This window comes from Telmatherina bonti, assembly GCF_933228915.1.
Source record: "Telmatherina bonti genome assembly, chromosome: 13".
Lineage (NCBI taxonomy): Eukaryota > Metazoa > Chordata > Actinopteri > Atheriniformes > Telmatherinidae > Telmatherina > Telmatherina bonti.
Window position 1 is genome coordinate 39408639 of NC_136611.1, and position 14369 is coordinate 39423007.

Consider the following 14369-nt stretch of genomic DNA (forward strand, 5'->3'; position numbering starts at 1 on the left):
GAGCTTCGCCTTCTGGCTCAGCTCCTTCTTCACCACGACAGACCGGCGCAGAGTCCGCATTACTGCAGACGCCGCACCGATCCGTCTGTCGATCTCACGTTCCATCCTTCCCTCACTCGTGAACAAGACCCCGAGATATTTAAACTCCTCCACTTGAGGCAGGACCTGACTCCCGACCCGGAGAGGGCAATCCACCCTATTCCGGCTGAGGACCATGGTCTCAGATTTGGAGGTGCTGATTCTCATCCCAGCCGCTTCACACTCGGCCACGAATCGCTCAAGTGAGAGCTGGAGATCACGACCAGATGAAGCCAACAGGACCACGTCATCTGCAAAAAGCAGGGACCCAATCCTGAGGCCACCAAGTCGGATCCCCTCAACCCCTCGGCTGCACCTAGAAATTCTGTCCATATAAGTTATGAACAGAATCGGTGATAAAGGGCAGCCTTGGTGGAGTCCAACCCTCATGAAAAGAGAGCGAGAGAAAAGAAAGGTGTGTCTAAGCTGCTGAAGTTACAGTATTCGCAAAACAATATAAACTACTACAGTACTGCAGTAAAACAAGATATAAGTAGACTAGTGACAATATGCAAAACAAACAAACAAAGAATAGATAAATAAATAACTGAAAAAAATAACAATTAAAATGCCAACCGTTATTAAACATACCTACAGAGAGTCATCAGCAACATTTAGTAGGAAGCAGATGGGAAGATGAGCGCTTTGTGGGCGTGCACGTGTGACTGTTCAACCTGTGATCATGTAATCAAAGATCAGCTGAGTGCTTGTAGGGGAGCACGACCACGACCCGAGGTGTAGGGGAGGAAGCCAAGGCCCCCAGGGCCCGGCAAGCCCACCGCGCACAGAGCCCGGGCAGGCAAAGCAGAGAGAGCCTCCGTCCCCCGAGCCCAGAGTAGTGGAAGCCTCCAGGCAGGCGCCACCCGGCGCCACGAGGCAGGGGCACCGGGTAGCACAGGGCGACGGCACGCCGACCCAGTGGGCACCGGGCGCTGAAGCGCGGGCCGCATGGAGAGCCAGCACCCCACAGGTCCCAGGACCACCCGTACCCCCCAGGCAGAGCCCCGGCCAAGACCCAGTGGGCCCAGCCCACCCAGAGCAAAACCATTGTGGGCCGGTGCTACGACAAAACCAGGGGCAAAAACCCCAAGGATACGTCCGTCTTCCTCCCCCACCATCTGAGCCAACTCACCACCAGGTGGTGATCAGTTGAAGCTCCGCCCCCCTCTACAGTGTCCAAGGCATGTGGCCGCAGGCAAGGGCATAACTTTGGGTTTGCCATTGGGGGGGTCTGCACTCTTTGCCTGTTTTTTCACTTCGTTTAATTATTCACATTTGCAAAACGAGTCCAGGTAATTCGGCGGGTCTGTATAAGAAATGTATTATGGTACTTTTAGTGTGATTTACTTGACATAATCGCATCTATGTACTTGACCATTTATGCCACAATGACAAAGTAATGACTGCTGTAAAGTCCTGCTGTATTTAGGCACTAGCTAGCAAGGCCATGGCAGGTTCCACTCAGTTGATTTTGTGCTTGTGTCAACTATAAATGAAAAAAAACCCAAAACGTTCAAGTTAAACCAGTTGCATACTAACACCAATAAACTAGATACAGCAAATGTCTCAACAACACTCAATACAAGGTGGCGCATTGAAGTGCAGCTTGCATTTTTTTTCTGAACTGATTGCAACCTCATTTTCCATACAGGTAATTTACAATCTAGTCCGGTGGGTTATTCTACTATTGTGGTGTTTATTATGATTTCTGCTGTTTGTTGTTGTTTTCATGCTTCTTTTCACCATCTGTAAAGCTTCTAATATTTAAAGTAAAGCCCATTGAGTGGTCTTGTACATGAAAGGTGCCACACAGATAAAGTTGCCATGATGATCCTGTTTCAACAGGTAGCATTTACAATGAAAAGTATAATAAAGCAAGAATGGACTAGGGTACCTCACATGACACAGGAACTGTGGCAGAAAAGTCCACTAAACCAACCTCAGTCTCCCCTGAAACATATCTGCAACAAACCAGACCAGAATCCTGCAGGAATTTCTTTTACTGATTGTTCTATCAACACAGACAAAAAATAATCAACAGTGTTCCAACAATCATTGGTCATTTCCTACAGAGGTCCAGTTACTGATGAGGTCACTCAAGAGTATACATGATCACATGACTGGGGTGAACTGGACTGAAGGGACACAAACACGTCTGACTGCAGCCATTTGAAGCTCGCCTTTATCGGAGAGATGTCTCATCTGCACTTTTACTGAAATCATGAAAGTGAGATTCTGCAGATTCCTAGAAATGGAGTTTGTGTGTAAATGTGTGTTGGTGTGAGCGCAGTATCAGCAGGAGGATCCCTCCGTGAGGAACTGATTATGGATCTGCTGTTTGGGGACATCTCCTCCTCTTAGGTTCAGCAGTCACATCCGTAAACCATTTTTAGGGCACTCAATGAAATACCTTGAAATTAGAAAATTTAACCTAAAATTGTCCTCCTGGTATGTACCAAGACCTCCATTCTGCTGTTCCATGAACAAAAAAATAGTTAAATGCTGGATTTGAAAAAAAAAAACCCCAAAGTGATCAAAAATAGTCACTTGTCCCATAAAGAGTTAAACCAAAAATAATTTTCGTGCAGGAACTGTTCCTCTACCAGCTGTTCTTTGTCTGGAGGCATTCAGGGAAGCAGGGCCATCAGAAACTACAAGAAAGCCAAGTTTTCTCTCTAATGGTCAGAGTTTGGTGAACTATTGTGGTTTTATCGGTACTGACCGGAGTCAGAACCAGCTACAGACCAGTTACCTTGCTGGGCAGTAGGTCGGCTTGATGAAGGATAATTTCTTCTGACAGGAGCAGGGTTCGGTTTAGGCTGCAAAGATCCACAGGCTGAAAAAGCAACACAATATAGTCATAACAATGGACCAGAGGAGCGACACATGGTTTCTGTGGTCAACGTTTTTACATGGACTCAGTGGTTCAGGTTTGAAACTGTGTGTTCACATGCAGTAAACAGTTGATGTAAGACTCACAAAGAACATTTATATTGGTTCTGGGTGGGTTTAAATTTATGGTCCTGACCTGAACAAAGATGGGGAAGATGAGCGTTTTGGGTGCCAGACTGGCATAGGTTCCGTATCCAGAGTGGGGCAGATGGGATTGAACAATGGTGCAGTTCTGGTAGTTGCTGTAGTTACCAGCTGGGCCTGATGAGGAGGTTTTGGATGGAGGAGGAAGGGTGGAGGTGCAACAAGTGAATGGCTGTTGTGACGACCCAGGTCGAGGATGGTTAGGGAGGTTCTGGCTTCTGCTTGGGTGAGTCTGGTACAGACGACCTGGAGAACAGCCACACGTTTTTTTTAGTTTTCCATCAATATTTTTAAAGGTCCTCGGAATGGGATAAGATGAGAGCGGCCATACCAATAGTCTCGTTCCGGTCCCGGAAAACTGGCTGCAGCAGCTGAAACAGATCCAACAAACATTTTGTAATTACACCAGAATGTGACTGGATTCACTGCATATTCATTGGTTCTGATGGTATGTGTGTTCCTTCTGGGTCAGGTTCTGTTAAGTCTCACACAAAGGTAATCAGCACATTTCTCACCCAGGTAAACGTTTCTGGTTCAGTTTGATAAGCAGCCAATATACCTACCAGATAAGAGAGATAATTATTTCATTGTCAGTGTTTGGAGATATGATCGGAATGGAAAAGTCTAAATTTTTCCAGACATAGTATTGATTTATTTCCTTTTTCCTCATTATAGTTCATTTGAAGATAAAAGTCTCTCACAATGAATGAAACAACAGCTGGTCTTTGATGTATGACACTTCCATCGTCTTTCGTTACATGACTACACTGTATTGCTGCACAATATAAAAAAATTGACATTGCAATATTTTCTAACCCTGCGATATGAACTGATAAAAAAACTTAAAATAATTTTTTACAGATGGCGTCCTGCCATCTTGTTGACATTAACCTGATCTCACCTCTTTTTGTGAAAGTATGGCTTTTTGTCTGTATTTGGTAGTTATTCTGGGTCGATGAGTCATTCTGTAATTGTCAAATGTGAATTGTGTTATATAGTAATGGTTTGTCAGGTTTTGTTGAAACGGAAGAGATCTTGTTGAGTTCCTTTGCTTTCTACATTGCTGGACCTGCGATGTGATTATTTCACACATGTTCACTGCGATGATGATGCTCAAGCGGTATATTGTGCAGCTCTACTACAGAGGTTTGACACAAGACTCAACACGGTGATTCAAACCAATCTACTTTAAACAGAATGAAACAGGCTTTGAAGTCTCAGTGCTGAGTATCCCATCTTTATCACACTGGTTTTGTTTCAGCAACGGGTTGTAGTTCAGATACAGATTCCTGGTTTACATTAATACAGCACTGGAAACGGACCATACGCTAGTCTTTCCATGAGTCTGTGCACAGTATGACAAGGACACACCTGTAGGCTCTGCCTCTCTGACTTACCTGCTCTCCTGTATTAACAGGTGAAAGAATAATATAATTGTCTCCATTTGATGATGTCACACGGGTGCCCTTTAACGTGGTGGTGTAAGGTGAGTACAGCTCCTGGTCTTCCTCCTTTTCTTTCTTATGGTCCTCCTTCTTATCCTTCCACAGAGAACCCAGAGCCCCCAAACTAGACCGGACTCCAAGTCCCTGCCCCCACCTGTGCCCATGTTTGTTATTGGAGGTATGAGACTGCAGAGAGAGGGTTTATCATTGTTATTTAAAAAAAAAAAAAAAAAGAGTGAAAAGCAGCAGTTTAATCAGAAATCCAGGTGTCTGGGCTTGTTTTTTACAACTCACCATATTGTGAGTTTGAGAGTGGAGCAAAGATTCATTTCCTGATCCAAGTTCAGGCAAACCTCTCCACACCACCAACACAATCTGAGTTGGACAGCTCCTATGGAGCAGGAAAAAAACATTAAAAAGGTACTATAGAGTGCAGTTTGCTGATTACTGTAGGGAGTCAGACTCTGAGGAGGAAGGGTTATGTGGCAACATTACCTGATAGCATGTGCAAGATCAGCACATTTCCAGGTTTCCACAGGAAGTCCGTTCAGCTGCAGAACAGAGTCTCCTTGACAGAGTCCAGACCTGTGTGCTGGACCTCCTATAATCAGCAGAGAATCAATGAAAGTGGGTCCAACGGGGTTTTGATGGGTGACACGATTAACAAGTGACAACAGCTTTGATGGATCTATATGAAAATTTGTATAATGTTTATGCTGAACACTGTTCACTGTTGCTGTTGTTTTGAGTCACTTTCACATCATGTTAAATGCAGGATAACACCAGTTTTACACCTGGTTCAAACAGGTGTAATTTCAGATTCAAACCAGTTTCACAAAAGGTTAAAAAAAAACTTTACTCCAAGTTCATAAAAGTTTAACACCAGGATCTTTACACAAAATCCAGTTTCAACTGGCTCAGGTCAGATTAACAATCAGATTAAACCAGTTTTTTTCATTAAATTCAAAACAGTTTAACAAGAAACTAAGAGCACAACTTGTCTGCTTTGATTAAAAAAAGATGATCTTATCTGAAATGAGCTTCATCATTACAATTTTTCATCAGATGAGATGGAAGGAAGGTGAGATCACTGGTGCAAAACATAAACAGTCAACAGATGCAATAATCTCACAACTACTGATCAATATCCAAAAGTTCCGATTCCATCCATCATCCATCCATCCATCCATCCATACATACATTTCAGATTGACTGGTTATGATATGGAACAGTAACATGACAACCACATCTTTTTCTGATCATGAAAACTTGTTTCCCATTAAAAGTTCCATGTTAGTTTCAGTATAGAATAAAACACTATTTCAATTTTACCATCACTGGCAAATATAGAGCATAACATTTAAACTTGTTCAGTGTTTTGATATACAATCAATTATTCTATGTCCCTATTACCTCTGACAATCATTCATGTCAGAGTTGGTGGAAACTGACCCCCGATTCAGCTGTTTCAGAGTCCGACAGAGACCACTAAGGACTCAAAGCTGAGCCAAACGAAGCTTAGCTTGACCCAAAACAAAGCTGTTATCTGGATCTGGCTCCCTGACTGGCCTTGGGCAGGCTGGTTATCACGTCTCCTGGAATGTAATGCTGTCTGACGCTCAGCCCCCCTCCTAACCCCCCTCCCTTTCTCAGGCCTGTGGAACTTAAACTGAACTCAGCTCTCAAGGCCGCGTTTACATCAGGTGGCCCAGATGAACTGGGGAAAGTTCACAGACTCACTCACTGAACACACCCACACATACACACACATACACACACACACACACACATACACACACACACACACACACACACACACACACACACACACACACACACACACACACACACACACATTGTTACAGGCACACTCTCCTATCTTTCACCACCTTCTCCAGACCTCGCCCCTCCCTCCACTCGTGCTGCTTGGCTGGCTGCGACACCCCCCCCCCCCCATATTGTGTGTTGTCTATCATCTGAGTTTGTGCTTATGCTTAGAGGTGTGTTTTTTTTCTGTTGCATCTTTATCCTTTCCCCTTTAGGTGAAGTGGAGAGATACTTCTTTATGTTTAACACCCACCCATCCTTCCTCATGTCATGTTTCCTCATTTATAAGGCAGCGGCGGTAAAACTGGCTGCAGGGCCGAAGTATCAGTTCTTTATTTCTTTTTCTGCACGCTGAAGAACAATTTGACAGTTGACTTTTTTTTATACTATCGCAGGCACTATTAATAGGATGACACAGGCCCTTGAAACCAGTCACAACTTCTTTTTTTCCCCCACATTTTTCTGTTAATTTCTACTGTGTTCTCAATACAGAAATAATTTAGATCATTTGATTGAATCCTGAGTGTGCAGTTATCTCCTGTTCTAGAATAAATGTTTTTAAATTGAAATTTGCACAAGTGTCATGGATCCAAATGTTAGTACACAAACCAGGTGTAGCCGAATGTTTCAGGTATTTGAACATAACGGTATGTTCAGACCAAACGCGTTTTGAGCGTCAAAAACGCTCGACGCTGGTCACTAAACTGCCACTTTTGTGTCCGACGCCCAAAACGCTCCTGCCACGTCTGCTGCTTGTCTGCAGTGAGCGGCAAACGCGGCGGGAAAGAGAGGAGGGAGGTGGAGCTTTCCTTCCGGTCCGTCTGAATGATGGCAGTGCAGCAGAGGGACGGCATGGTTTTATTTAATAAATAAAGCTAGAGAACGTTGTCGTAGGGCAGTGATAGTCAGTGTTAATGCAACAAGAGCTTTTTAGCAAGGAATGGTTATCCTAAATATTGCATGGAGTAATGGCATCTCAGCCTTGTGCACTGGCATGGATAGGGGCCCGCTCACATTGAGAGTGTACAGGGCCCAGAGTTTGGTGCTATGACCCTGTTGTTAGATGTGACAGAACGTGCCTGGATGGATCAGGAAAGAAAAGAGAGAACATTATCTTCCTCTAACAGTTTAGTGAAGAGGAGGTTAAAGATTAAATGACAAACAAATATGTATTATTGCAGAGTTTAGCAAGTTTTAAGAAATTTAGAAAGAACTGTTGGATGCAGAGGACGAGTTCAGAACAAAACTAACATGTTTACATGTATGGTACAAACTACTGATCAGTGCAGGTGTAGGAGATAAGGTGAAGCTTGGATGAGGAAGGCAGAGCAAAGGAAAGGAAAACATGAGAGAGGGAAGTGAGGAAGAACAGGGTGCTCATTACAGGCCTTATGCTCACTGAAGGGATGATGTCATAGCATGTGTAGACAGAAACAAACAAATCCTGTGTAAAATAGCTGTTTGTGCTGTTCTTCCTAAAGCTTTTGTAACTGCATAAAAGCCACTTCTTGTATGAATGTAGAATTCTTTTCCTGGAGGAAACACATTTCTATCATCTGAGAAAACTTTTAAGTGCAACAACACATTAGAAAAAGTAAAGAGTAAATTAATAAGGAAAGAATAATTAAATTAATATACATTGTGTGGACTAAATAAGCATAGGTTTCTGTGCATTTTCTTTCAGACATTTATATGGTGACTTTTGTTTCTTTGTGATTACAGTGATTTTATATTTATGTCTAGTTTATCTAAATAAATTGATGTTAACTGAAAATAAACTGATAAGACTTTGGTTTGTGCTTGTTAACCCTCTGGGAACCAAGGGTATTTTAGAGAAATAAACCTCGCCTGACTTTTTTTTTATTTGTTTAAATGCTAATAAACACCACCTTTCAAAGCCCCATAATGTCCTATACCTTGTATTGTTTTTATTCTTTTGAATTGTAATATAAACTGCTATGTAAATGAGGCTCCTTTGCTTGAAATAAAGAGTATTATAATTTGGAAGCATGACTAAAGGTACTGAAGGGGACTGAAGCACCGCAGCTTTCCCAAATCACTGTCAGCTGCACACACTGTATCTGTTACCAAGTTATACATCTGTTACAACGCCGTCGTGTCGTTTATGTTGAAATAAACTACTTGAGTGATGCAAATGTTTGTTTGAGCAATTATGCATGGTATGTGTGTGTAAAAGCTGTTGTTTTCATAATTTATCGACCTTGTAAATACAGAAGGCAGCTATCTGACTGCTAATGACACCGATGCAGAGTGATTGACACTGTTTGGAGGCGTTTCCTGAAGCATCATCGGCTCTGATTGGACAAACACGTGTCATGCACCAAAGACAAAGGCTCTGATTGGAACACCTATTTTGACACAACACTGTATCTCCTATGAAAGGGCTGCAGTGATGCCGGAACTACCGTCTGAAAGCCTGGAGTCTCCCGATTAAGAGGGGAAAAAAGTATGTTTCTATCTTTTATGGTTCAAAAGCTATGCTCGATTAAACACAACATCGCCCTGGCATCGCCCTGGCATTCCCCTGGCATCGCCCTGGCATTCCCCTGGCATCCCCCTGGCATCGCCCTGGCATTGCCCTGGCATCGCCCTGGCATTCCCCTGGCATCGCCCTGGCATCGCCCTGGCATTGCCCTGGCATTGCCCTGGCATTGCCCTGGCATCACCCTGGCATCGCCCTGGCATCGCCCTGGCATCCCCCTGGCATCGCCCTGGCATCGCCCTGGCATTGCCCTGGCATCGCCCTGGCATCACCCTGGCATCGCCCTGGCATCCCCCTGGCATCGCCCTGGCATCGCCCTGGCATCGCCCTGGCATTCCCCTGGCATCGCCCTGGCATTGCCCTGGCATCCCCCTGGCATCGCCCTGGCATTGCCCTGGCATCGCCCTGGCATTGCCCTGGCATCCCCCTGGCATCGCCCTGGACTCCCCCTGGCATCCCCCTGGCATCGCCCTGGCATCGCCCTGGCATCCCCCTGGCATCCCCCTGGCATCGCCCTGGCATTCCCCTGGCATCCCCCTGGCATCACCCTGGCATCGCCCTGGCATTGCCCTGGCATCGCCCTGGCATTCCCCTGGCATCGCCCTGGCATTGCCCTGGCATCACCCTGGCATCGCCCTGGCATCGCCCTGGCATTGCCCTGGCATCGCCCTGGCATTCGCCTGGCATCCCCCTGGCATCCCCCTGGCATCGCCCTGGCATTGCCCTGGCATCACCCTGGCATCGCCCTGGCATTCCCCTGGCATCGCCCTGGCATTGCCCTGGCATCGCCCTGGCATCCCCCTGGCATCGCCCTGGCATTGCCCTGGCATCGCCCTGGCATTCCCCTGGCATCGCCCTGGCATTGCCCTGGCATCCCCCTGGCATTGCCCTGGTATCCCCCTGGCATCGCCCTGGAATCCCCCTGGCATTGCCCTGGCATCGCCCTGGCATCGCCCTGGAATCCCCCTGGCATTCCCCTGGCATCGCCCTGGCACCCCCCTGGCATCCCCCTGGCATCGCCCTGGCATTCCCCTGGCATCCCCCTGGCATCCCCCTGGCATCGCCCTGGCATTGCCCTGGCATCGCCCTGGCATCGCCCTGGTATCCCCCTGGCATCGCCCTGGAATCCCCCTGGCATTGCCCTGGCATCGCCCTGGCATCGCCCTGGCATTCCCCTGGCATCGCCCTGGCATTGCCCTGGCATCGCCCTGGCATCCCCCTGGCATCGCCCCGGCATTCCCCTGGCATCGCCCTGGCATTGCCCTGGCATCCCCCTGGCATCCCCCTGGCACCCCCCTGGCATCCCCCTGGCATCCCCCTGGCATCGCCCTGGCATTCCCCTGGCATCCCCCTGGCATCGCCCTGGCATCGCCCTGGCAACCCCCTGGCATCGCCCTGGCATTGCCCTGGCATCGCCCTGGCATTCCCCTGGCATCGCCCTGGCATCGCCCTGGCATTGCCCTGGCATTGCCCTGGCATCCCCCTGGCATTGCCCTGGCATCCCCCTGGCATCGCCCTGGCATCGCCCTGGCATTCCCCTGGCATCCCCCTGGCATCCCCCTGGCATCGCCCTGGCATCCCCCTGGCATCCCCCTGGCATCGCCCTGGCATTGCCCTGGCATCGCCCTGGCATCGCCCTGGCATTCCCCTGGCATCGCCCTGGCATTGCCCTGGCATCACCCTGGCATTGCCCTGGCATCGCCCTGGCATTCCCCTGGCATCGCCCTGGCATTGCCCTGGCATCGCCCTGGCATCCCCCTGGCATCGCCCTGGCATTGCCCTGGCATCGCCCTGGCATTCCCCTGGCATCACCCTGGCATTGCCCTGGCATCCCCCTGGCATCGCCCTGGTATCCCCCTGGCATCGCCCTGGAATCCCCCTGGCATCGCCCTGGCATCACCCTGGAATCCCCCTGGCATCCCCCTGGCATCGCCCTGGCACCCCCCTGGCATCCCCCTGGCATCGCCCTGGCATTCCCCTGGCATCCCCCTGGCATCCCCCTGGCATCGCCCTGGCATCGCCCTGGCATCGCCCTGGCATTGCCCTGGCATCGCCCTGGAATCCCCCTGGCATTGCCCTGGTATCCCCCTGGCATCGCCCTGGCACCCCCCTGGCATCGCCCTGGCACCCCCCTGGCATCGCCCTGGCATTCCCCTGGCATCGCCCTGGCATCGCCCTGGAATCCCCCTGGCATTGCCCTGGCACCCCCCTGGCATCCCCCTGGCATCGCCCTGGCATTCCCCTGGCATCGCCCTGGCATCGCCCTGGCATTCCCCTGGCATCGCCCTGGCACCCCCCTGGCATCCCCCTGGCATCGCCCTGGCATTCCCCTGGCATCCCCCTGGCATCCCCCTGGCATCGCCCTGGCATCGCCCTGGCATTCCCCTGGCATCGCCCTGGCATTGCCCTGGCATTGCCCTGGCATCCCCCTGGCATTGCCCTGGCATTGCCCTGGCATCGCCCTGGCATTCCCCTGGCATCGCCCTGGCATTGCCCTGGCATCCCCCTGGCATCGCCCTGGTATCCCCCTGGCATCGCCCTGGAATCCCCCTGGCATTGCCCTGGTATCCCCCTGGCACCCCCCTGGCATCCCCCTGGCATCCCCCTGGCATCCCCCTGGCATCGCCCTGGTATCCCCCTGGCATCGCCCTGGAATCCCCTTGGCATTGCCCTGACATCGCACTGGCATCACCCTGGAATCCCCCTGGCATCCCCCTGGCATCGCCCTGGCACCCCCCTGGCATCCCCCTGGCATCGCCCTGGCATTCCCCTGGCATCCCCCTGGCATCCCCCTGGCATCGCCCTGGCATCGCCCTGGCATCGCCCTGGCATTGCCCTGGCATCGCCCTGGAATCCCCCTGGCATTGCCCTGGTATCCCCCTGGCATCGCCCTGGCACCCCCCTGGCATCGCCCTGGCACCCCCCTGGCATCGCCCTGGCATTCCCCTGGCATCGCCCTGGCATCGCCCTGGAATCCCCCTGGCATTGCCCTGGCACCCCCCTGGCATCCCCCTGGCATCGCCCTGGCATTCCCCTGGCATCGCCCTGGCATCGCCCTGGCATTCCCCTGGCATCGCCCTGGCACCCCCCTGGCATCCCCCTGGCATCGCCCTGGCATTCCCCTGGCATCCCCCTGGCATCCCCCTGGCATCGCCCTGGCATCGCCCTGGCATTCCCCTGGCATCGCCCTGGCATTGCCCTGGCATTGCCCTGGCATCCCCCTGGCATTGCCCTGGCATTGCCCTGGCATCGCCCTGGCATTCCCCTGGCATCGCCCTGGCATTGCCCTGGCATCCCCCTGGCATCGCCCTGGTATCCCCCTGGCATCGCCCTGGAATCCCCCTGGCATTGCCCTGGTATCCCCCTGGCACCCCCCTGGCATCCCCCTGGCATCCCCCTGGCATCCCCCTGGCATCGCCCTGGTATCCCCCTGGCATCGCCCTGGAATCCCCTTGGCATTGCCCTGACATCGCACTGGCATCGCCCTGGAATCCCCCTGGCATCCCCCTGGCATTGCCCTGGCACCCCCCTGGCATCCCCCTGGCATCGCCCTGGCATTCTCCTGGCATCCCCCTGGCATCCCCCTGGCATCGCCCTGGCATTGCCCTGGCATCGCCCTGGCATCGCCCTGGCATTCCCCTGGCATCGCCCTGGCATTGCCCTGGCATCGCCCTGGCATCCCCCTGGCATCGCCCCGGCATTGCCCTGGCATCGCCCTGGCATTCCCCTAGCATCGCCCTGGCATTGCCCTGGCATCCCCCTGGCATCGCCCTGGTATCCCCCTGGCATCGCCCTGGAATCCCCCTGGCATTGCCCTGGCATCGCCCTGGCATTCCCCTGGCATCGCCCTGGCATTGCCCTGGCATCCCCCTGGCATCCCCCTGGCATCCCCCTGGCATCCCCCTGGCATCGCCCTGGCATTCCCCTGGCATCGCCCTGGCATTGCCCTGGCATCCCCCTGGCATCCCCCTGGCATCCCCCTGGCATCCCCCTGGCATCGCCCTGGCATTCCCCCGGCATTCCCCTGGCATCGCCCTGGCATTGCCCTGGCATCGCCCTGGCACCCCCCTGGCATCCCCCTGGCATCGCCCTGGCATTCCCCTGGCATCCCCCTGGCATCGCCCTGGCATCGCCCTGGCAACCCTCTGGCATCGCCCTGGCATTGCCCTGGCATCGCCCTGGCATTCCCCTGGCATCGCCCTGGCATCGCCCTGGCATTGCCCTGGCATTGCCCTGGCATCCCCCTGGCATCGCCCTGGCATCCCCCTGGCATCGCCCTGGCATCGCCCTGGCATTCCCCTGGCATCCCCCTGGCATCCCCCTGGCATCGCCCTGGCATCCCCCTGGCATCCCCTTGGCATCGCCCTGGCATCGCCCTGGCATCCCCCTGGCATCCCCCTGGCATCGCCCTGGCATTCCCCTGGCATCCCCCTGGCATCGCCCTGGCATCGCCCTGGCATCGCCCTGGCATCCCCCTGGCATCCCCCTGGCATCGCCCTGGCATTCCCCTGGCATCGCCCTGGCATTGCCCTGGCATCACCCTGGCATCGCCCTGGCATCCCCCTGGCATCGCCCTGGCATCGCCCTGGCATTGCCCTGGCATCGCCCTGGCATCGCCCTGGCATTCCCCTGGCATCGCCCTGGCATTGCCCTGGCATCGCCCTGGCATCCCCCTGGCATCGCCCCGGCATTGCCCTGGCATCGCCCTGGCATTCCCCTAGCATCGCCCTGGCATTGCCCTGGCATCCCCCTGGCATCGCCCTGGTATCCCCCTGGCATCGCCCTGGAATCCCCCTGGCATTGCCCTGGCATCGCCCTGGCATTCCCCTGGCATCGCCCTGGCATTGCCCTGGCATCGCCCTGGCATCCCCCTGGCATCGCCCCGGCATTCCCCTGGCATCGCCCTGGCATTGCCCTGGCATCCCCCTGGCATCCCCCTGGCATCCCCCTGGCATCCCCCTGGCATCGCCCTGGCATTCCCCTGGCATCGCCCTGGCATTGCCCTGGCATCCCCCTGGCATCCCCCTGGCATCCCCCTGGCATCCCCCTGGCATCGCCCTGGCATTCCCCCGGCATTCCCCTGGCATCGCCCTGGCATTGCCCTGGCATCGCCCTGGCAACCCCCTGGCATCGCCCTGGCATTCCCCTGGCATCGCCCTGGCATTCCCCTGGCATCGCCCTGGCATCGCCCTGGCATTGCCCTGGCATTGCCCTGGCATCCCCCTGGCATCGCCCTGGCATCCCCCTGGCATCGCCCTGGCATCGCCCTGGCATTCCCCTGGCATCCCCCTGGCATCCCCCTGGCATCGCCCTGGCATCCCCCTGGCATCCCCTTGGCATCGCCCTGGCATCGCCCTGGCATCCCCCTGGCATCCCCCTGGCATCGCCCTGGCATTCCCCTGGCATCCCCCTGGCATCGCCCTGGCATCGCCCTGGCATCGCCCTGGCATCCCCCTGGCATCCCCCTGGCATCGCCCTGG

At 53.1% G+C, this 14369-nt stretch overlaps 1 protein-coding gene across 1 annotated transcript in view; it reads right to left on the reverse strand.

Moving 5' to 3' along the window:
* The window catches only part of LOC306764584 (regulator of G-protein signaling 3-like), a gene marked incomplete at both ends in the record, with an annotated part of 157519 nt that overhangs the window by 25967 nt on the left and 117183 nt on the right, over positions 1–14369 (reverse strand). The window contains 6 exons of the mRNA XM_079251758.1: positions 2831–2914; positions 3107–3360; positions 3446–3485; positions 4512–4745; positions 4854–4950; positions 5055–5160. Coding sequence (XP_079107884.1) covers positions 2831–2914; positions 3107–3360; positions 3446–3485; positions 4512–4745; positions 4854–4950; positions 5055–5160 — 815 coding nt within the window. The remainder of the gene's footprint in view (positions 1–2830; positions 2915–3106; positions 3361–3445; positions 3486–4511; positions 4746–4853; positions 4951–5054; positions 5161–14369) is intronic.